Source organism: Leptopilina heterotoma, unplaced genomic scaffold (assembly GCF_015476425.1).
Source record: "Leptopilina heterotoma isolate Lh14 unplaced genomic scaffold, ASM1547642v1 Lhet_232, whole genome shotgun sequence".
Classification (NCBI taxonomy): Eukaryota; Metazoa; Arthropoda; class Insecta; order Hymenoptera; family Figitidae; genus Leptopilina; species Leptopilina heterotoma.
In genome coordinates, this window is record NW_025110949.1 from 1,833,769 (window position 1) to 1,859,848 (window position 26,080).

The 26,080-nt window shown below is 21.9% G+C and overlaps 1 protein-coding gene and 1 long non-coding RNA gene across 2 annotated transcripts in view; one reads left to right on the forward strand and one right to left on the reverse strand.

The window, feature by feature from the left end:
• LOC122502535 overlaps window positions 1-24,806 on the reverse strand; it is a 112,319-nt gene extending 87,513 nt beyond the window's left edge. The window contains exon 1 of the long non-coding RNA XR_006301640.1: window positions 24,691-24,806. This is a non-coding gene — a long non-coding RNA (uncharacterized LOC122502535). The remainder of the gene's footprint in view (window positions 1-24,690) is intronic.
• LOC122502534 lies at window positions 6,243-13,506 on the forward strand. The gene is made up of 2 exons (XM_043612643.1): window positions 6,243-6,556; window positions 12,382-13,506. Exons 1-2 carry the CDS (start codon window positions 6,346-6,348, stop codon window positions 13,461-13,463), a joined length of 1,293 nt encoding a protein of 430 aa, XP_043468578.1. The 5' UTR covers window positions 6,243-6,345; the 3' UTR covers window positions 13,464-13,506.
• Window positions 24,807-26,080: the final 1,274 nt, after the last annotated feature.

The window sequence follows — 26,080 nt, forward strand, 5'->3', positions numbered from 1 at the left end:
AGTCAAAAGAATTCAATTATTTTAAAATTTGTTGATAAAATTCTTTATGAGAATTCAATTTTAACAAACATTCTCATTTATTGTTTATGAAAATAATTGAATTCTTGCATCGAATTTTATTATATTTTTTTTTAAATAATTGAATTTTTTTGAGAAATTTTACTACTTTTAAAAATAATTGAATACTTGCAAAGGATTTTATAAGGATTTTTGTAAATAATTAACTTCTTTTTTGGAAAAATTTTATGAAATTATTGCCTACTAAACATGAAGAAGGCAATCACTCCGAGTCTTCGACTCAATAAAAAAAAATAAAATAAAAACTTCAATATTCAATTATAATCTAAAATTTTAACTGAAATTTATTTTTAAATCAATATTTATTAGAACATTCTACGAGAATTCAATTATTTAACGACAAAAATAAATATTTTATTAAATAATTAAATGTTTTTTAAAATTGAATTTTTAATACCTATAGAATTTTTTAATCAACAAAATTTTTAAATAATTTAATTCTCTTGACAAATATTTTAATAAAATTTTTAAGAATAATTTCATTCTTCGAGAAATTTGATGAAAATTGTATTAAAAATAATTAAAACTCTGCCAAGAATTTTATTATAATTTTTGAAAATAATTGAATTTCGAAAAGGAATTTTATTTTTTATAAAGATAATTGGAAATTTTGACGAAAATTTTTGTAAATTTTCGAACATAATTAGATTTTTGCGAAGAATTAGAATACTTTTAAAAATAATTGAATTCCTGAGACGAATTAAAATTTATTAAATTTCGTCGAAGAATTTTATGAAAATTATTTTGAAAAAAATTTTATTGTTACAAAGAATTTCATTATCTATTAAAATAATTCAATTGTTTGAAGAAATTTAATTAAAAATGTTGGTATTGAAAATAATACTTAAATTGTAATAAAAAAATTGTAGCAAAAGTTTTTAGGACCTAAGTTTTTAAAATAATTGAATTTCTATGCTGAATTTTAATAAAATTTTTAAGAATAATTACATTTTTCGAGAAATTTTATTAAAATTGTATTAAAATTTAAAAATAATTGAAAGTCTGCTAATGAGTTTTATTATGTATTTATGAAAATAATTGAATCTCTATAAAAAATGTTATTATTTATGAAAATCGTTGAATAATAATTTATGAAAATAATTTGTAAATAATTTTATGGTTGCCACAAAACAATAAATGTAAAGTTTCAGGCTTTTTCCAGGTCAATACTTATGAAATTCTAGTCAAAAATTTAAATATTTTCTGGCCTGATAACATAGCTTTGGCTCTTAAAAGCTTTTTAAAATATTCAAATACTAGAAACTTAATAATAATTACGAGCCAAAAATAATTTTTATTTATTAATTATCAATAAGTAATTACTATAGATTTTCAACATACTTAATAAATGATCAATTACGTGAAATATATTTGCCATTATTGATGAACATAGTTTCTAAACATAATTTTAATGTTACAATAAAATATTAATGAAATATTCCCTATAACTATATTGGGTGTATATATTGATGACTGAAAATTTTCCAATTGCGTCATTTAATTTTCTCGGATTATAATTGATTTACGAGAATGAGCATGTAAATCATTGACAAATTGAATTTACTAAATCATTCAGCTCAACTGATAAAATAGCCGAAGCTCTTAATTCTAATTTGCATACTCGATACGACTGCAATATAAGCGCAGAAAGTTCTCGGAATTATATATATCTTTCCGTTCTTGAAAATGCATATTGTAATGAAAGCAAAAAAAAAATTATTGTTTATTTCCAGAAATAATATCATTTACATAATAATTCTGAAATTTGAAAATTAAATTTTCCAATTATATTACATTTTTTTTTAATTCAGAGAAGCAATTCAAAATTAATATTTAAATTAATATTAGAGGTACTTTTCTCTCATTTTTTTTTTTATTTTAATATAACAGTAAATTTCAAGTTTGTAAAATGTTCTTTTCTGAATATTATTATTTTTTTCAATATTATTAAATGAAAATTTTATTTTTAAAATAATTTTTTCATTAAAAGTTGTACGAAAAATGATCCCCAAGTTTTGAACGTTCAAATGAACGAAATATTTTTTATTGAAGATATTTTTATAAATTAGTAATCACAAAAAATTTAAAAACTGAAATATTTACGGTTGAAAACTCAGTTATTAATTTTTTTGGTAGTGACGCAAAATAATTGCAATAAAAATTTAATTTGTAGAAGAAATAAATAAATTTCGTTCATTTGAACGTTCAGAACTTTAGGATCTTTACGAAAAACCAAATATTTGATTACATTAAATATTTAAATTTTCTCCTTCACGTGCTTCAAATAATTAAAAAATTGTTAGCTTTTATACGAGTTTAGTATTTTTAAATTTATTATAAATTTCCAATTAAAAATTCATAATTTATTTTATAAAAGCTCTTGATAAAATATCGAATTTCTACGAACGAAAATAAATGAATAAATAAAATTCACAAAAAATGATAATAAATAACAATAATTGAATTTTATAAATTAAATATTAAAAACTAGTTAAAATATATATATTTTTTCATAAATAAGTATCTCACGTATAATTAATATACGCGAAAGATAGGAAATAACTTTATTGAATTGTTTAATAACGCTCTTTACATTTTGAAAATGATGATCAAAGGATATTGATTTTTTTTTCATGCGTGTATTTCATTATCCTGGTTATTAGTGCATTCTGTTTGACACATCAGTGATGGATCGATCTGACGTTAAACTAAAGTTCAATCAATCAAGGGATAAGCTGATTACTCGGTGAATTTCAATGTGACCAAAAACTTTTTTTTTTATTATTCATCTATGGTTATAACTTTCACCACCGCAAATGCGTTATAAAAGAATCATGATTGGATGCGTCCAATCTTAAAAATTATATGTATGAATGTTATCTAATCTTCAATATAAGCCTATATATTCAATAATAATCCGATAAATCTTCAATAATCCTATAAATCGAATCATCTTTATTCAATAATCTCATAACGTTATTATATCTTTAATAAAATTATATATACCTTGGGAATATTCTTTAGTAATTATATTTTATCAATAATATTCGAGTAGAAATTCATCAGGGTGTAAAAAAATGTTTATTTTCATATGGAATTACGGTCTTAAAAATAATAAAGATGATATTCATTTAAATTTTCTAAATAAAACATTTTTTTTTTTTTTTTTTTTGAAGAATTTCAATAAAATTTTAATAATTATCAGAGGCTCATAATTCGAAGTTCTCTGAAGATTCAATTTTTTTAACTCTAATAAAATACTTTAACAATTACTTTCAATTCGATTTGAAAAAATTTCAATTAATTTGATAATTTCAAAAATTTTAGTTTAAAATCTTCTGAAATTCAAATATTTCTAAAAAATATAATTTTGTTTTGAACTAAAATCTTTTCTAAGTTAATTATAGTTAATAACTTTAAGAAATTTTTTTTAGAATTTAATTATTTACACATAACTGAGGAAAAAGTAAAATTTAATATTAAAAATTGTTGCCTTGTATAAAAAAAACTCCAAGTTTAATACCTCTGACAAAAAATGTAATAAAAAAAGATTTTCAAGTTTCAAAAAATTAAAATTTTTCCAAAGTTTGCAAAAAGTAGAAATTTTTTTCTAGAAAATAACTAACAACTTTTTAAGATTACAAAAATGACAACTTTTATAAATTTGAAAAAAGAGGGGGGGAATTTAGAAAAGGATATGGAAAACCTGGAAATAGAATGGAATTTAAAAAAATTTCTGGAATTTCGCCTGTTTTTAAAGATTTCTAACAAATTGTAATTTAAAATTATTGTTCAATGATTTTTATAAATAATAACATTTTTTACAGGGATTCAATTATTTGCATAAATACATAATACAACTCATCACAGACTTTCAAATACTATTAATTTTTAATACAATTTTAATGGAAGTCCTCGAAAAATGAAATTATTCTTAAAAATTTTATTAAAATTCAGCAAAGAAATCCAATTATATTAAACACTTTTGCTACAATTTATTTATTACAATTTAAGTATTATTTTCAATACATTTTTAATTAAATTTCTTCCAAAAATAGAATTATTTTAATAAATAATGAAATTCTTTGTAACAATAAAATTCATCTCAAGAATTCAATTATTTACAAAAATATTATAATTCTTCACAAAAATCCAATTATAATAAATAATTTACAAAAATTTTCGTCAAAATTTTAATTATCTTTATAAAAAATAAAATTCCTCTCCGAAATTCAATTATTTTCAAAAATTATAATAAATTTCTTGTCAGAATTTCAATTAATTTTAATACAATTTTCATCAAATTTCTCGAAAAATGAAATTATTTTCAAAAATTTTATTAAAATTTGTCAAGAGAATTAAATTATTAAAAAATTTTGTTGATAAACTTCTGTATGAAAATTGAATTTTAAGAAACATTTAATTATTTAATAAAATATTTATTTTTGTAGTTAAATAATTTAATTCTCGTAGAATGTTCTAATAAATATTGATTAAAAAATGAATGTCAGTTAAAATTTTAGATTATAATTGAATATTGAAAGCATTATAGCGTTGATTTTTTGAAATAATTGAATTTTCAAAAAGTTTCAAATTAAAATCTTTGATAATTTGAACTTTATATACTTTTAATTAAGAATTGTGTAGATTTAAGTTTTTTCAAAAAATTTAATGGAATTTTTTTAAAATTATTTAAAGTTTTTAATTTCTAATACATTTTGATTAAGGAATGTCAAAATAATCGAAATTTCATAAAATTAAATTGTAAACAAAAGAATTTGAAAATTCTCAAAAATTTTTTTTTTAAATTATTTTAAAAAAATTGACCTAAAGAAGAATTTTAGTTGAAAATTCTAGAAATGAATAATCGTAATAATGAAAATATTTTTTGAAGAAGTTACAGTAACAAAGTGGCAAGTTTTAATTATTATAAAACATGAAGAAAGCGATCACTCCGAGTCGAAGACTCGGAGTGATCGATATCTTCATGATTTATAATAATTTTCTTCTATAAGTTATTGAATTTGAAATTTTTGAAAATTTTAATTTCTGTATGAAAAATTAATAATGATTAAATATTTATTTAAAAATGAATTTATAGATATTTTTGAATAATTTTCGTATTAAAAACATAATAACAAACATAATTTTATTTGATTGAAATATATTGTTTTTTTTAGTGTGTGGCAAACCTGTATTGGGGTTGTTAAAAAAATAATAATCTTATATAAAATAAAAAGAAATTTGAGAAAATGAAAATAAAATGTCCAACAATTGAAAACAAGTCAATAAATTTAAATTTAGTTTCATAAAAACAAAAACTAAACTAAAAGCACAAACAGCTTTAAAGTTTCCTTAAAAAGCAAGTCTCTTATTTGTTTAAGAAAAACCAAAAACTATCCAGTTGCTTTTTCTTCAATGCCAACAACTTTTTTTTTCAAAAAAAGAAAGTTCTTAAAGTTAAAATGAAAAAACTTGTAATAGCGAGAAATTTTTAAAAATGTCCTATATACGAAACAAGAAAGTTTGTCCATCGAAACATCAAAATATTTATTTCACTAAACTAACATTATAATTTAATCCCGTCTCTATTTTGTTAGCAATTTTTTTTAATACAAAATAAGAGTAAACCCCCCTTTTCATTATAAAATCATCATGTATTCGTGTTAACAGAATAGGAAAAAAAATTCTCACGTGTATTGATTTATGAAGATGAATCAATATAAAATGTCGCTTGATATATGAAACAAAAAATTTAAAAATCCTGCAAAACTGATCCGACAATTAGAAATTTATTAATTAACTTTATCACCTTATAAAAGTAAATCTCAAACTCGAGAATAGCAACAAAAAAAAGGGAAAAAATCTTCATTGTAACGCTGAATCATTAATGTTAAATAGTCGCATGTCTAAAGAAGCATAAAATGAATATAAATATATGTAATTAAAGCATGTCAGAGTGCAAATAAGAAAATCTGTTTAAGAATATAAAAGAATTCAATATGTGCGATGAATATTTTTACAAATATATATATATATACTGGAAAAAGTATGTATGTAAAAATGCGCAAATATATACGCATATATGAAAACTCTTGATGATGGAAGATGAAAATAAAAGCAAGTTCTTATATTCAACATATTCAGTCGAGAGTCCAGTTGGTTTGTGGATTTCCACTTTTATAGTAGAATGAGGAGAAGCGAAGTGATGATGATGACACCGGTTGTTGTATTCACTTCAACGTGAATCGACACAGTTGTGTTAATATGTTCATCTTCACGTCAGTGACTTTACTTATCATAACATTCAGTTACACCCATTCTTTAGAATATTTTGCAAAATGTTGTGAACATGGATTTATTTTTAACGATTCTATGAAATGTGAATTTATTCAAAATGCAAATAATGATTCCCAATCTTCCATTTTTAATGTTACTTATGGAATTATCGACAACAATTCCACATGCTTCGACAAAAGTAAGTGGTTCATGGATTTTTCGTCATTTCACTTTTTCAACTTAGTGGAAATAAAAATAAATATAATTTATTAAAAGTAAATATAATTTATTAAAAATAAATTTAATTTTTTTAAATTTGAAAGATAATTGAATTTTATGAGAAGAATTTTATCACTCTTGAAAATAATTAATTAATAATTAATTTCCGCAATTATTTGTAATTTTTCCAAAATTGGTTTTTTTATTATTGTTTTTCAACAAAAATTTGAATTTCAAATTTTTAAATTATTTTATTTTTAAAATTTGCTAATTTTATCCTAAAAGTGAAGATCATTGATAACTAATAAACCATAAAATAAAAATTAATATTAATATTAACAATTAATAAAAATAAATTTTAGAAAAAAAGTTTAGGTACTATATTCTTATTTGCTTTTAGAGAATCGAAAAATCTTATATGCTAATTTCCCGCATCATTTAAATCTCGATAATTTTATTATAAATGTGTATTAAAACAAAAAAGTAATATGAAAATCTTGTAGTCGAACTGATAAAAAGTTGTCACTATTTCAATATGGTAATGAAATTAATTTAAATAAAAAAAATAGGAAATAATAGTTATCCACGATAACACATTATGGTTAATCAGTGTATTAATAAAAACTAAATTTGCAAAAATGCAGTAAATGTTAAAAATATATTTTGCAATATGTAAATTTGAAAATATTCACTTTACAAAACATTCATTTCTTTAAAAATATAGAAATGTTCTACTTAATTAAATTTTTATAATTTAAAATAATTATAAACTGTTTTAATTAACGACCAGCTATTTTTAACTAATATTCTAAATTTAGAGAGAATATTTTTAGAAAATTTTGTATCAACATCAAAAATTACAATTTATATTTATTCTTTTGCCTACGAAAGTTGAATTTAAAAAAATTACACTGTTTAATATTTATGAAATTACCTAAAAATTATCAATATGTTAAAGACACTTTGAACAAAAACATTGTTAAATTTGTCAAGTTTTCAGGTAATCGGCATATGCCGGTGAAAACCCTCAGAGAAAACATGACATTTCGCTTAGCAAAATGTTGATGTACTTTCTGACGTTCATTTTAATTCAAAACCTTTTAACCTAGATAAATTTAAACAATATCAACAAAAATATAAATTCTGCATCTATTTAAATCCTTTTCAAAATTATGAAACATAAGAAAATTCAATATACTCTTATTATTATATTTTCTAAATTGGATTGAAATAAGCCAAAAATAATTGCCTCTGCTTTCAATACATTCACAATTTTCTCGAAATTTTTCAAAAACATAAATTCACAATTTTCTCGAAATTATTACGAAACGTTTATCATTATACACAAATTATTAAAGAATGAAAAATTACTAATTTTTAATTGTAAACATATATTTAAAAAAATATTTAAATACTTTTATCCTTTGTTTCTCTGCGTAAATTGTTTCAAAATATATAATAAAATATAAAAATATTCTAAGAGAAAAATTTTTCAGATAACATTTTTTGTTCTCCTTTGCAAAGGATAAATATAAAATATTTTTTAAGAATGTTCCCTATATTTTTTAATGGAAATATGTAAGTGGAATTTCGCGTGCTACTATATAAGGATTTTTTTAAAAATTACAAAATAAATACTTTATTCTTTACGAGGAAGCATTATATTGAAAAACTTTACGAAACATTTGAAAATCTTTTTTCAGAATATTATAAAAGTTTATTCAGTTAAAAAAGTAAATCATTTCGTAAAACAAAAGAAAACTACAATAATTCTTTGCAGAAGAAAAAATAGATTTCTTTATTTCCTCCCAACAGATAAATATATTTAATGAGCAATTAAAGAATAATATCATGATTTAATTAATAATTTAAATTTATAATAATTAGAGCATATTATCAATTTATATCTATATCAATTAAAATTTTCAAACTTAATTATTTTTAAAAATTCAAACTATATCGCTTTTAATGTTTTAATATTCAATTATCTAAAATTTCATCTGAAATTCATTTTTAAATCAATTCTTTTTGAAAGTTCAAAGTTCAACGAAAATTAAAATGTTAAATACAAAAATAAATAATTATTTGAATAATTGACTATTTCTTAAAATTGAATGTACTTCGAAGAATTTAATACAATTTTTAAGAATAATTGCATGTTTCGAAGAATTTATTTTAAATCGTATATATTAATAAGTCGATAACTTCTCTTAACTGAGATAATTAAAAATAATAATTGAAATCACGCAAAAGAATTTTATTATTTATGAAAATAATTGAATGGTTGTAAAAGAAATTAATTCAAAATGTTTTAAATATTTGAATTTTCTTCAAAGATTTTTTTATTAAAAATTTTGAAAATAATTAAATTGTTTGGAAGGAATTTACTTACAATTTCATTAAAAATATATGAATTCTTAAAATCAAATTTCTTCAAAATCTTTAATAATAATTGATTTCTTACGCATAATTTTACACACACTTTTTTTTTAAATAATTAACTGCTTTCAAATTTTTTTTTGAAAATTATATTTCAAATGATTAAATTTCTGTGAAAATTTTATTATTTAATTATTCAAATACAAGTAATTGAAACCTTGCAACAAATTTTAATAAAAAAAATTTGAAGACTCGACGTATTTAATTAGAATTTTATTCAAAATAATTGAAATCCTGCAATGAATTTTATAACTCATGAAAATAATTGAATACTTGTAACGAATTTTATTTAAATTTTTTTAAATAATTGAATTCCTGTAAAGCCTTTTTTTTTGTTTGTGAAAATAGTTGAATGCTTGCAAACAATTTTATTAAATATTTTTGAAAACTTTTTTAAATATACACTGTAAAAAATTTAGGGAGTTGGGAGTAAAATTTTTCGAGTTAAAAATAAAGTGCAATTTTTATAAAATCACCTGGGGAGTTTAAATTTAACTCTCTTTTTTTACAGTGTAGTAGATATTGAAATTAATAAAATATTGAATTTCAGGTGAAAAATTTCATTATTCTTAAAAATAATTGAATTCTTCCGAAAAATTTACATAAAATTTTTGAAAATAATTGAACAGTTTCAAAAGATTTTATTAAAATTTTGAAGAATAAAAAATAATTTTAATTCTGCGATAAGTTTTGTTATATTTATGAAAATAATTGAATTCTTGCAACGAATTTTATTAAAATTTTTTTTGAAGAATTAAATTCCGGAGAAAAATATTATTATTTATGAAAATAAGAAATTTGTTGTGAAGAATTTTACTCAAATTTTTTTAAAATAAATGAATTTCTCCGAAGTTTTAAAAACTTTTTGAAAATAATGAAATTCTATTGAGAAATTTCACTAAAAAATTGAAAATAATTGAAATCTAACGAAGAATTTTATTACATTTTTTTTTTTTAATAATTAAATTCCAGTTAAAAAAAATTTTTTTTGAAAAGAATTGAATTCTTGGAAAGATTTTTATTAAAATTTCTTAAATAATTGAATTGCTTCGAAGAATTTTATTCCTTACGAAAATAATTGAATTGTTTCAAAGAATTTTTACAAACATTTTTGACAGTAATATTGTATTCATTTCCTAGGAAGAGTGTTATATATTTTACGAAAATAATTGTATTCTATAATCAATTTTATTTATTATAATTTTTCAAATTCATAAAGTATTTTAACAAAATTTTTTTAAATAATTAAATTCTGGAGAAAAATGTTATTATTTATGAAAATAATTGAATTCTTAAGAAGAATTGTATTGAAAATAATTGAATTGTATAGGAAAATTTTATTAACTATATCTTGTAAAGAATTTTGTCAAAATTTCATTAAATAATAGAATTTTTAAAAGAATTTTATTTAAATTTTTCGAAATAATTGAATTGGTGGGAAGAAATTTATAAAAAAAAATTGGTAAGTATTTGAATTCCTGTGAAATTTTTATTAAAATTTTGTTTAAATAATAGAATTCTTTAGGAAAATTTTATTAAAATAGTAGATATAAAAAATCATTTAAATGAGGAAAATTTTTGAAAATAATTGAAATTCTGCCAAGAATTTTATTATAATTTTTGAAAATAATTGAATTTCAGAGAGGAATTTTATTTTTTATAAAGATAATTGAAATTTTGTAAATTTTTAAACATAATTCGATTTCTGCGAAGAATTAGAATACTTTTAAAAATAATTGAATTCCTGAGACGAATTTTATTAAAATTTCTTTTTTAATAATTGAATTTCTTTTGTGAAATTTTATTTAAATAGTAGAGATTAAAAATAATTGAATTTTGACAAATTTTTGAAATTTATGAAATTTCTTCGAAGAATTTTATGAAAATTATATTGAAAAAAATTTTATTTTTACAAAGAATTTCATTATCTATTATAATAATTCAATTTTTTGAAGAAATATAATTAAAAATGTATTGAAAATAACACTTAAATTGAAATAAATAAATTGTAGCAAAAGTTTTTAAAATAATTGAATTTCTTTGCTGAATTTTAATAAAATTTTTAAGAATAATCTCATTTTTCGAGGAATTCCATTAAAATTGTATTAAAAATTAAAAATAAGTAAAAGTCTGTGATGAGTTGTATTTATGAAAATAATTGAATCCCTGTAAAAAATGTTATTATTTATAAAAATCATTGAATAATAATTTTAAATTAAAATTTGTTAAAAATCTTTAAAAACAGGCGAAATTCTAGAATTTTTTTTAAATTCCATTCTATATCCAGGTTTTCTATACTCTTTTCTAAATTCCATACCTTTTCCAGGTTTTCCAGAATTTCCACACTGAAAAAAAAATATTCTTGTTTTAAGAGGATTCCTCTTATTTCAATGCATATTTTCCTCTTGTATATGGCGCAAAAAATGTCTTCTTATTTTAAGAGGATTATTCTCCACTTTAGAGTAATTCCTCTTAAAAGTACCCACACAGCACCGAAATTTTCCTAAAAATTTATTAAAAAATTATTTACAAACTTCGAAGTATTTACTTGAAAAGTTTAGTGAAAATTTTGTAAAGATTTAAATGTCCCACTTCAATAGATGTTTAGCGTGAAACTTTTCTGAAAATTTAAAAAAAAATTTCGCCTACTGTATATAGGCGAAAATTTAATTTAAATTTTCAGGAAAGTTTTAAGTTACATTTTCGCTTATAAGAGAGAAGTCGAAAATTTAATTTAAATGTTCGGGAAAGTTTTAAGTTAAATTTTTAGGAAAATTTGACTATAAACATTTATTTAAGTGGGACATTTGAATCTTTACACAATTTCCACTAAACTTTGCAAGTAAATTTTTCGAAGTTTGAAAGTAAATCTTTAATAAATTTTCAGGAAAGTTTTGGTGCTGTGTGGGTAGAGGAATAGTCTCCAATGAAGAGTAATATTCTTAATTCAAGAATAAAATGTAAGAGGATTTTACACCCAGAGAAATGGTATATTTGTCTCAGAACCAACTAGACTTTTTATTTGTTTGAAATAAATTTTATTTGGTTTAAATAAAATTTTATTTATCTCAAATATATGTTTTATTTGTGTCGAATAAAATTTTTATTTAAAAGAAATAAAAAGTCTAGTTGGTTCTGAGACAAATATACGTTTATTTAACTCAAATAAAATATATTTGGTTTAAATAATATTTTTCTCTGGGTGTAGAAGAGGAATTGTCCTCTCAAAACAAGAATATTTTTTTTCGGTGCAGGCTCTGTGGTAACAATGAATATTTAACAAATAATAAATGTAGATTAATTAATATTCACTAATAATAAATTCGATTTTAATTTCCACTAATATTGCATAATTTACTCTTGCAGGTGATAGAGGGAAAGTTTCAAACACAGAATCGGAAGTAGACGCTCCATGCGCTGATATTGATCCCAATGGAATACTCATCTTCCAAAATTGCTCCTTCATTCACAGAAACAAGGAGAATGAGTCGAGAAGTTCTGAACAGTGCAAAAGTTTATTTACCCCAATAAAATTCTGGGGTGCTTCAATTGTAGTGTTTGCCTCGTTTATTTACATCTTCCCTTATTCTATCGTTGTTGTTTTATATTACATAATGCCCGATCTTCGTAGAAAAGTATTCGACAAAGTGGTGATGTGCTTCTGCCTATCTCAAGTTGGTACCGCAGCAATTCTAGGTACATTCGGCTACTTTATTCTCTATTATCATCAAATAATACCCAAATTATGCTATTCAATTGTTGGTCTATTCCTCATGTTTCTAACAATATCATCTGTTCTTTGGATGTTTATAATGTGCTTTGACGTTACATTGACGATAACACGATTCAGATGGGCGCCAGCAACAAGTAATTCAACAGATCAAAATCGTAAATTTCGCACCTACGCAATTTGGGTTTATTGCGGTAGTTTAATACCAACGGGTTTCGCAAGTATTTTCGAATTAGTGCCAACGGTGTCGAAAAATTCTCCACTAAGACCAAATTTCAATAATTTTAATGACACAAATTTTGCCGTTATTGGCTACGTGACATTTATACCGGCCATTGTTTTTTTGGCGAATAATTTTCTATTCATTTACACATCGTGGAGAATGTTTCAAATTCAAAAATCAACGAGCATTGCCACTGAGAATCGAGCCAAGAAAAGTTACATTACATATTTGAAATTATATTTTCTCATGGATGCACCATGGTTGACTGGTGTACTTGGTGCAATCTATCCCGATTTATGGATATTAAAATTATTCCGAATGGTGCATCCAATTTTACTATTAATGGCAATTTTACCAAGAAAAATGGCGATAAACACTTTTCGTTGTAACAATAACAAACAATTGAAGAGTAGTCAGAAAGTGATTGGTAACGAAAAAATTCAAAACAATGTTAAAAAAGAAAATCCAGCAATTTCCATAAAAGAAAAAGTATAAAAGAGAAAAACTAAAAATTCTATATTTAATTTCACTTTTTCAAAAATTAATTAACGATTTATTTATTATCAAATCAATCAATTTTAGAGAATGGAATTATTGGTTCAAATACAATTTATTTGATTTAAATAAAAATGATTTGATTCAAGTAAATATTTATTTGATAATATACGGTTATATAATACAATATCTAGACAATTTCAATTTCTTAATTAATATTTTATTTTATCGGAATTACTAGACTTGTGACTAAAAGGAAAAACTAGAACACATTTACCATAAAATATTGATTATTAGAGTGATGTCTAAACTAAATAAAAGACGTACAAAAATAAGCATTCAACATCCGAAGAATGAATGCCATTTTTAAGACTGATATATATGTAAATATGAAAATATTTTATAACTGAATTTTTTTTTGCAAATGTTAATATTCATGTGAGATCATGTATCACTTCCATTATTGAAATAAATATATTCTTTTGATATTAAAAAATAAACTAGAACTAATGCTTTACATATAACATATTTTTTCTAGCCTCTAACTTTCCCTATTGCCATTTTATTTACTTTTAATTTAAAAATTTTGCCTTTTGCAAATAAAAAAAAAAGATGAAAAAAAATATCACGAATATACCGCATATATATTTTGTACACCGCTCTCAATATACAATATTTGAAATACAAATATTTAATTAAACCTTAAATTTTATATTTCATTTCGAATATATATAAATATAAATATTTCAATTCAATTTTTTTTTTCGCTTTTTTTTCGTTTCCAATTATAAACGAGTTATCATTCGTTTTTGTGGGATGAGATTTCTCCTGATGGAACGTAAAAGGGTTGAAACTGAAGTGGCCGGTAATATGGTCATAGCGTGTTCCTAATAGACTTCTAACTAGTTTATGTGTAGGTACAGATTGAAATCTCTGACAGTAAAAGTCACGTTGTCATCTGCGAATATGTAATAACGTTTCGTCTATATTCGCTCCAAGAAAATAGAAACCAGACAAAAACGAAAAAACTGTATCAAGATAACTGTGTAAATAGAGTGAGTTACATAAAAAAAAAGTACGAAAAAAAAATGATGACATTGGCCTGGAATATTTCTTAAAGCACAATAAATTTTTTTAAAAAATTTCTAATTTCGTTAAAATACGCATTTTGCAAAAAAAATTGCAATAAAGCTTATTATTAGATTCTAAAAATGATTATAAAAAAAAAATAAAAAAAAAAAAAAAAAAAAGAAAACTGTTCTAAAAAAACTATTCTATTATATTTATTTACGAATTTTTTTAATAAAATTATTCCAAAACACCGAAAAATTCTTTTTTAAATAAATATTTAATTATTATTATTCCATGGGAAATAAAATTGTCAAAAAATTTTAAATTCAAACCTTTATGAAATTTAACAAATTATAAGAATATCATTACAAAACATAAAGATATCGATCACTCCGAGTCGAAGACTCGGAGTTATTAATATCTTCATGTTTTGTAATAATTTAAATTTACATAAAATTTTTCAAAAATATATTAAACTATTTACAAAAATTTTAATAAAATCCTGACCCAAGAATTCAATTATTTTTACAAGTATAATAAAATTTTTCACATGAATTCAATTATTTTCATAAATAATAAAATTTTTCATAGGATTTCAATTATTTTTAATACAATTTTAAATAAATTTCTCAAGAAATTTAATTATTTTCAAAAATTTTTTGCAAGAATTCAATTACATTTTACAAATAATGAAATTCTTCGCTGAAATTCAAATACTTTCAAAACTATTTTAATAAAATTTCTTAAATTAATTCAATTATTTTAAAAAAATGTAATAAAATGCATTGCAAGAATTCAATTATTTTCATAAATAATACAATTTTTGACAGGATTTCAATTATTTAAAAAAAATTTAATAAAAATTCGTTGCAAGAATTGAACTATTTTCATAAATAATAAAAGATTTCATAAGACTTAAATTATTTTTAAAAAAATGTAATAAATTTTTTTACAAGAATTCAATTATTTTCCTAAATAATAAAATTCTTCATAGGATTTGAATTATTTTTAATACAATTTTAAGTAAATTTTTCGAAAAATGTAATTATTTAAAAAAAAAAAAACACAATTCAATTATTTTTTAAAATTCATGCTATAATGCTTTTAATATTCAATTATTATGTAAAATTTTAACTGAAATTCATTTTTAAATCAACATTTATTGGAACATTCAACGAGAATTCAATTATTTAACTAGAAAAATAAATATTTTATTAAATAATTAAATGTTTCTTAAAATTGAATTTTCATACAGAATTTTATCAACAAAATTTTTAAATAATATAATTCTTTTGTAAAATTTTAATGAACTATAGTAGATATTGAAAATAATTGAATTTTGATAAATTATTGAAATTAATTAAATTTCTACGAAGAATTTTATTAAAATTATTTTGATAAAAATTGAAATATTAAAAAGAATTTTATTAAAATTTTTTGAAAATAATTTAATTCTTTCAATAAATTTAATTAAAAATATATTGACAATAGTACTTAAATTCTAAAAAATAAATTATAGGAAGGCATTTTACAATAATTGAATTTCTTTGATAAATTTTAATAAAATTTTTAAGAATAATTACCTACATTTGTCGAGAAATTCCATTAAAATTGTATTAAAATTAAAAATAATTGAATCTCTGCAAAAAATTTGATTGAATTGAGAAATTTTTTTTGAAAATAATTGAAATTTTGCCAAAATTTCTTAAAAACTAAAATTTATTTTTGAAAATAATTGAATTTTGGAGAAAAATCCTATTATATAAAGAAAATTGAAATTTTGAAGAGAATTTTTAAAAATTTTTGACTATAATATTGAATTTCTGCGAAGAATTTTATACTTTAGAAAGTAATTGAATTTTTGAGACGAATTTTATGAAAATTTCTTATTAAATAATTTTATTGAATTCTTTTGTGAAATTTTATTTAAATGGTAGACATTGAAAATAATAGAATTTTGACAAATTTTTGAAATTTATTAAATTTTTACGAAGAATTTTATGAAAATTATTTTGAAAAAAATTGTATTGTTACAAAGAATTTCATTATCTATCAAAATAATTCAATTGTTTGAAGAAATTTTATTAAAAATGTATTGAAAATAATACCTAAATTGTAATGAATAAATTGTAGCAAAAGTTTTTAAAATAATTGAATTTCTTTGCTGAAATTTAATAAAATTTTTAAGAATAATTTCATTTTTCGAGGAATTCCATTAAAATTGTATTAAAAATTAAAAATAATAACTAGAAATAATCTCAAAGTCACAGAAAAATTGACTGAGAGCCAAAACTAATGTCAATCCTGCGGTTTTTTTTTTTGCAAATTTCTAAATAAACTTTTACATAAATAATAATTAAAGCTTTGAATTTTCAATTTGACTGTAAAACTACTCGTCAATGTACAATCAATTTGAAAGTGGAAAAAGTTCAAATAAATTTATCTCGAAACGGAATTTGTAGCACGGATGCCACAGTAACAAATTTGATTTCGGATCTCTTTAAAAAAAAAAAAAAAATTGCGGCATTTCATTTGTAACCGAAACTAACTATCGTGCGATGCATATACAAAATCATGAATTTTTAGATAACTGACCTCTTTTATAAACATTATTTCGCGAGGGGAAAATTTACTTGTTTTTCAATTGGCCAGGCAAAAATATTGACTATCGACTATCGACATGATACTGAAAAATTGAAGGAAAATTTTTTTATTTATCCGCAGATGGCACAGTAATAGATCCATCTCGAAATATTCCAGTAGAATATTTATTTATATTTGGAGTTTCAAAAAAAAAATAATAATTCAAAAAACTATTTCCTCTCTTTAAGGAATTAATTAGGAACTTTCAAATGGAACATTTTTAAAACTATTCCTAAAAAATATTCGAGAAATATTTTTCTTTAATCTATCGGGAATATTTTTTAAAATATATCTATATTAGAATATTCCAGTGGAATATAAAATTATTCCTATATTAAAATATTCCAATGGAATGTTGAAGTATTCTTGTATTAAAATATTCCAGTGAAGTATTATAAAATATTTCGTTGCAATTATTCCAACGAATTTTAATAATTAATAATATTTAAATAATATTTAATACTAATAATTTCATAATTATTTTATAATTATTAAAAATAATAATTAAATTTTAATATTCCAGTGAAATATTAAAATATTTCGACTATAAATCATTATAACAATTCATAAAAATTCTTCTTGCAGAAAGGATTATCAGATAATTATTTATGTGCGAACAAATTATTGGTTATTTATAATAAAGGAAATAATAAATAATAAAAAAATAATAAATGAAAACAGCCAGTAAATTATCTTCTCGCATATAAGTGATTATTATCGTTGTTAGTCTTTTCTGCAAGAAGAATTTTTATGAATAGTTGTAAAATGATTTATAATACGTCCCCATTTTTTTCGATTCGATTTTTTAAATTCTGAATATATATAAAATTTTTGCTAATTTTATGCTAATTTTTACGCTAGTTTCAATTTATGCTTAAATAATTTATTATGTCTTATACATGTAGGATAGATTATTTATTATTTTCAAAGTCTGTTATTCATTAACGAAACAATTTTTCGTACTTTATATTTATTTAATTTGCACAATGTAGACAGAATTCGAGAGATTTTTATGGTAATTGACGTTTCATTGGCATTTAAAGAATATTTGAATTTCATATTACTGTGGAACCGAACGTTTTTAAAAAATTGAAGGATTGTATAAGATATTGTAGTGATAAATATGTTTGTGAAATAAAAGAGGAGTAATTTTTTAGAATATTTCAGGAATATTTTTTTCTACTTTAAAAAAATAATTTAAAAACAAAAAAAAAAATTCTTTTTGAAAATTACAATTCATAAACAAAGTACAAATTTTAATTTAAAAAAAAAAATGTTATAAATCAAATTTTGTTTAAGAAATTTTAAATTTATTTTAGAAAAAATATTTACCAAATTTCTATTTGTTAAAAACGATTGTAAAATTATTCGAAAACATCAATAACTTATTTTCTAAATAAATATTTAATCATTATTAGGGGCCGTTCATAAACTACGTCCCGCCTTAAAGGGGGGGGGGTGAATTAATTTTTTGTGACGTTCTGTAGAAAAAATGGCGCTAAAGCATGTAAAATTTGTGACGTGGGTAGGGGGGGGGGGGTGGAAAAATTATGCAAAATAGTGTGACGTAGTTTATGAACGGCCCCTTATTTTTCCACTGGAATCAAGATTTTCAAAAAATTCAAATTCAAACCTTTCTGAAATTTAACAACTTATAAGAATATTTATTGTAAAAAAAAATGAAAGATAACCGAGTAATAAGATCATTATTATAGTTATATTATAATTGATAATTAAATTGTTTAATTAACAATTTGAAAGGATATAAAATGATTTCTTTTGTTTTCATTTCAAATCAGCGCTGTACATATTATTACGATCATTGGAAAATAAAAAATTAATATTCACTGTTTTCTTTTGCCCTTTTTTTCGAGACTCAATAAACAAGAAAATAATATCAATGAAAATCAGATTATTTTCTTTGTTCCGCTCCCTTATTCTGTCTAGATGGAGTTGGTATACTATCGAATGAGTGAGAGAGAGAGGGGAAAGCCTCTCGTTCAACTTCAGGCAATTAAGATAAGACCGGTCATTGGCTTTTCCAATTTCCAAAGAAATTTCATTTCCCTTGCAGCAGCCAGGAGTTTCGTACGAGTAAACCCATCGGTTGAATGGTAGATTTTCGGAAAAGAAGGAAGGAACGAACTTTCCTTGGGGAGAGTGAGAAGCAGACCCGGTTAGAAGGAGAACACTGACGAATTGCCTCCAAGATTGTAAGCACGTAAGCAAATGTAATAATGCTTTCTTCTTTAGAAGATATTCAGATTTTCCAATTTTCTCTCAATTCATTATTTCCTCCATTCATGCAAAATTGCATTGAAAAGTACCAACTAATTTTTCACATAAGAGAAAGTCAACAATGGCAATGGCGTTGAAATAGTGGGTATTTGCATAATTCAAGAATATAATATATAACGATTGAGAAAGTAATTATACATAATTACTTATAATAACTCAAATTATTATACTTTTATGACTCCTGCAGATTTAATTTAACGACTTTATCACTGTATGCCAAGAAAGTTGACGATAAAAATATATTTCCCACAATAAACTATATACGCTAATTATTTCTTTTTTTTATTCCACTGAAATAGTTCTTTAGAATTGCTAAAGCAAATATTTTAGCGATTGCATTATTTCTTGAATGCTCCACAAAAGTGCCTATTTAATATTTCTCGAATATTCAATTATTTTCATAAATACATAATACAACTCATCACAGACTTTCAATTATTATTAATTTTTAATATTTTAATGGAATTCCTCGAAAAATGTAATTATTCTTAAAAATTTTATTAAAATTCAGCTAAGAAATTCAATTACTTTACAAAATTTTGCTTCAATTTATTTATTACAATGTAAGTATTATTTTCAATACATTTTCAATTAAATTTCTTCAAAAAATTTAATTTTTTTAATAGATAATGAAATTCTTTGTAATAAAATTTTTTTCAAAATAATTTTCATAAAATTCTTCGAAGAAATTTAATAAATTTCAAAAATTTGTCATAATTCAATTATTTTCAATGTTTACTATTTAAATAAAATTTCACAAAAGAATTCAATTATTTAAAAAGGAATTTTAATAAAATTCGTCTCAGGAATTCAATTATTTTTAAAAGTATTCTAATTCTTCGCACGAATCTCATTATGTTCAAAAATTCACAAAAATTCTCGTCAAAATTTCAATTATCTTTATAAAAAATAAAATTCCTCTCCGAAATTCAATTATTTTCAAAAATTATAATAAAATTCTCAGCAGAATTTCAATTATTTTTAGTACAATTTTCATCAAATTTCTCGAAAAATGAAATTATTCTTCAAACTTTTATTAAAATTTGTCAAGAGAATTAAATTATTTAAAAATTTTGTTGATAAAATTCTTTATATGAAAATTCAATTTTAAAAAACATTTAATTAGTTAATAAAATATTTATTTTTGTAGTTAAATAATTGAATTCTCGTAGAATATTCTAATAAATATTGATTTAAAAATGAATTTCAGTTAAGATTTTAGATTATAATTGAATATTGAAAGCATTATATTTTTCTTTATGAATCACAATTTTTTTAACAATTATTATTATTTTGTTTTAGAAAAGAAGAAAAATAGTTGCACAATTCCTATTTTTAATCTAATTTTTGGAACAGGATTTTCCACAAGAATTAAAACATTCAAAAATTTCAAATTCAAACCTTTTTTTAAATTTTTCAAACAATTTATAAAAGTATTTTTATAAAACATGAAGATATCGATTGCTCCGAGTCGAAGACTCGGAGTGATCGATGTCTTCATGTTTTATAATAATTAAAGATGACCCTGAGATAAAATCATTATTTTATATTATAAGAATATTGTTACTGTAACTTTTTCATAATTTTAATTCAATTATTATTTTCTAGAGTTTTAAATTATTTTTTATGAAAATAATAATTGAATTCCTTAAAAAAAATTTATTATTTATGAAAATAATTAAATGTTTGCATACAATTTTGTTAAAATTTTCTTTATAAATAATTGAATTTGTTTTGGGAAATTTTATTAAAATAGTAAATATTGAAAATCATTGAAATTAGAAAAATGCATTTTATTTTTGAAAATAATTGAAATTAGGACAAGAATTTTTTTGATATTTATTATGAAAATAATTGAACTTTGGAGAAAAATTTTGTTATTTATAAAGATAATTGGGATTTTTACGAGAACTTTTTTCAAATTTTGAACATAGTTGAATTTTATAAGAATTTTTTTTTAAATAATTGAATTTCTGCAATTATTTCTAATTTCTCCGAAATTGAATTTTTTTAATGTTATCAACAAAAAATTTTATTAGAAAATTTTTAAATTCTGTTATTTTTAAAATTGTTAATTTCATTTTAAAAAAGGTAGTAAGAAGTTAGCCGAGCGAATTGTTGCTATTTTTAAATAAAATGATAGAAAATTGTATTTTTTATTCTTAAAGTTTTTTTTTTTTGAAATTCGCCCGAAAGAATTCAATTATTTTTTAAAATTTGATAAAATTCTAAGTAAAAATTCAATTTTATGAAATATTCAATTATTTAATAAATTTTTTATTTTTGTATTTAAATAATTTAATTCTTGTAAAATTTTCTAATAAAAATTATGATTAAAAAATGAATTTCACTTAAAATTTTAAATTATAATAATTATATAATTTTACAATTAAAGAAATTCGTAAATAAATGTAATAGAACATATTTTTGAGTATCTAACAATTTTTGGAGTGAATCAGAATATTCTTCAGGGTCAGAGAAAAAGTTTAAATTTTGTCTGGAAATCGGGAAAAAGTTAGGGAAAGACAAAATTAAATTTTTGTAGCAACCCTGAAAGGGGAACTTCAATTATAAAAAAAAAATATTTTTACAATATAAAAATAGTAATATTGTAAAAAAGTAAATTTTTGAAAAATTTCAAGAAGATATTCCATAATGAAGTTTAAAAAAAAGAAACAATTTCTAAACAGCTTGAAGCAAAAATTGAAAAATAATTTTCTTCATTTTAATGTTAAGTATAAATTTTAATTTTTTTTTATTATTTTCTTTTTCTATTGTAAATTCCTGTGTTTATATACGTAACTTCTTATTCGAATTCTTTATTTTTAAGAATAAATTTATATATTTTGCTTGAATGGTACTCGATTCGTTTGCTTGGCACTCAGAATCGACTCCGTCTTAGTAACACAATGGCGAGACAACGAACCGAAAGAATAACTCACCCAGAACACAACGCTGCCTGCATGCAAAAGCACAAAAATTGTACGCTCTTTTCGCAGACAACGAAATTTTTCGTGCAAAAAAATTCTTTCGAGAATTTCCCCATATATCATTGTTTTCCATCATGTTTGACAAAATCACCGTGAATCTTTCAAAATTCGTATAAGCCCATTTCATCAATTATTTCCATACATCAGTCAATCAGAAAAAAATTTACTACGTAAAGAAGTAGTAATAGCCATTTTCGGTCAGACATTATGTTCGTTTCATTTACATACATATAAATACATTAGCGAGACAAAAGAAAATAAATTTCTTCAGTCTTGACAAATATATTTCACTAATTTTACGATTTAAACAATATGTCATTTAATTTATTTAATTATATTAAATTAAAATTTTTTTCTATCATAAAGAAAAATGAAATGAAAACCCAACTAGATAATCTTACAATTTATTATCAAATAAAAAGTGTCAAATATGTGTTGTAGAAGAGTCGTGAATTTTTCAAAACTTTACAGACAAAATATTATTTCAAGCAAAATGTAATAATAAGTAAACTTTTTAATAATGAAAAAGAAATTTATTAATTATTCTTCACATTTCGTATTCAACACTGTGTGAAGTGAAAATGCAATTGATGACTTTTTAATTTTGGAAAAGGTCACTCAATTATAACGCATTTATAAATATATTAATTTTCCGATAAAATTAAATTATTTTTAAAAATATTCAAATTGATACATTAAATCAATTATAAATAATAATTTTAAGAATAGCATCTCCACATATATTGAATCTCATAAATGTTCGTCAATATTCGTAATTCTATAATTATTTATAATTAGACATTGAATCTAGAGATTTTAATAATTAATATAAATGGATTTCAATTTTTAATTTACTTTAATTTCTGATATTTTTTTGATCTTCAATTTTTTTAAGAATCTTGGAATTAATTTCTTAATATAAAAATAAAGAAAAATTTATAATTAAAATCTCAGTTTAAGAAATAGTAATACTATTAGTGGTTTTTTTTAACGAAATAAATGTAGTAACTTATTTATAAAAATAGCAGGGCACCAGCTCAACTGTGTTAAAAAAATTTCATCACTCAAAAGCCGTTTATAATAAATTAGTGAAACTTACACTGATTACACAAAATTGTCCACTCTTTTAAATGAAAATATTTGCATAATTGTAAATTTAAAAATTCCATATTTTTAATAACAATTTTATAATTATTAAAATTAATTATTTAAAACAATGTTCATAAAATTCTTATAAAGAATTCAATTACTTTCAAAAATAATAAAATTTTTCACAGAAATTCGATTCTGTTTAAACATTTTAATAAACTTTTCCGCAATAATTCAATTATTTTCAAAAATAATAAAATTCTTCATTGTAATTCAATTATTTTTGAGAATTATAATAAAATTCCTAGCAACTATTCAATTATTTTCATAAATAATCAAATTCATAGCAGGATTTCAATTATTTTTAATACAATTTTACAGGAATTGCTTAAAAAATGTAATTATTCTTAAAAACTTAATTTTAATTTCTCGAAAAAATCAATTATTTAAAAAACATTTTGAAATAATTCAATTATTTTTCAAAATTTTAATAAAATATTGTCTAAGAATTCAATTAATTACACAAATAATTTTTCGATAAAATTCAATTATGTCGATAAATAAGAAAATGACTCCCGAAAATTCAATTACTTTTTTTTTTTTTTTTAATAAAATTCTTTTCAAAATTCAATTATTTTCATAAATAATAATATTCATCACAATAATTCAATTATTTTTAAAAGTATAAGAAATTTTAATTGAATTACATAACTGAGACACTAATTAGAATAAAATTTTCAATTTATATTATTTTAAAAGTTTAAAGTATATAAAATTCCATTTATTATTATTATAAAAATTACAAAATGTTTTATTTTCAAATATGAATTTTAAATAATTTCAATGTCAAACTTTAAAAAAATTCAATCATTAATTGTTTTGCCAGACTAATTCAGAAATTATTAGGAAAATTCCTAATAAGCCGCGGAGAGGGGAGGAGTAAGGAGATCAACACAATAATTACTGTCACTGAATTTTAATATTAAAAATTATTATATTCGGCAGAAGGCCGAATTTTCAAATTAATTAACCGCATGACAAAGGCGGTGACAAGCATCACTTTTCACAATTTTCGAAATATTTTAATTATTGCCAATCTAGCGAGAAAATGACAATTTGATATTACTGGGACTCACCGTCGATGCGTCGACGACCCCGCATAGCGCCTCGCCCATATATGACACCAAACTTTTAACTTAAATTTCGTTTTAGAAATTTTTATTACAGGCGTGATGCGCCGTTGAGTACTATCAAAACGAGAATTGACGAGAATGAATAAAAATGGCCGTGGGTCTGGCTACGAGAGCGTCGCTACACACGCGCTTCTTTTTAGTTTTCAAGTGAGTCCCCGGCGTACTTTTTTTAACTTTACTCTCTACTCTTACCTGCGCGAGGTAAGCCGCCGATAATGCAGAGCGCCTACTTATTAGTCGCTTTCGTTTACCGCGTCGCCCTTTAATCCAATATGGCCGCAGTCAGTGTTTTGACAGGACCAAAACAATGAATAATTTTCGTCTTCCTGGTGCTCTTGAATATTCGGGACTCACATCCGAATATATGCACCAGGAAGTACTTCCCCTGCAGATTTCGACTAGTGACAGCGTTACAGACCAGCCGATTTCCAGTGAACATTTTCTCGATGACTATGAAAATAATAAAATACGAACGGCAGAAAATGTTCTAATTTCAAGTTTTATTACTATTGTTGATCTGACGAGTTAGCAGATTTATTTAATAAAATTTCAATTATTTAAATAATTGAATTTACGAGGTATAATCTTTTTAATTTTATTTAAATTTTGAAATTCAAAATACTAATACTAATTTTTATTTGTTTTAGGAAGGAATATTCTCGTTTTGATGGAATCATTATCAAAACTTTTAATTTTCTAAATTAAATCTTAAAAAACGATAATTATTGTGCGAGGCAAAATGCCGCGTCCTATATTTCCTTGGATAATACCAAAAAACATTTTATTGCAATACTTTCCGGCATTCAATTGGCTATTAGATTTACAATATCACTATTTTCAGAGGGTGAAATGTAAAAAGGTATAATTTTTACGAGTAGTCATATACAATAACAAGACACAATTTTTGACACATATGCTCCATATTTTTCTATAAAAATGAAAATATTATTTGAAGGAAAAAATCACCCCAGTCATTAAATATGAAAACGTTTGTAATAAAACAAAGATCGTTATAAGCGTCTACTGGGGAAAGCGAAGAAGAATATTCTTGTGTTGTAGTATTGTGTACGAAAAGAGCGTGTGGATGGTTGGGTTCAGTTGGTGGTTGGAGAAACCAAAGGAGACGTAAATTTTGGTAGTTACCCCGCAAAGTTGGGAACACAATACGTGAAAGTAATACCAGATGAAAAGCAGAAACCAGATCCCCTCTGGGCAAAGACAGTAAGTATTCACGAGATAGTGCATCCAAGTTAAAGATATATACTCACTAGTACTTATGAATTTAAATTTTCAAAATACACACAATATATTCTTTCAAATAGAAATAAAATTA

Bases quoted from the DNA above. Each gene is read 5' to 3' on its own strand.
- LOC122502534 (XM_043612643.1), top strand. From the start codon at position 6,346: ATGTTCATCTTCACGTCAGTGACTTTACTTATCATAACATTCAGTTAC. The intron at 6,557-12,381 runs GTAAGTGGTTCA...TTACTCTTGCAG, and splicing joins TTCCACATGCTTCGACAAAA to GTGATAGAGGGAAAGTTTCA.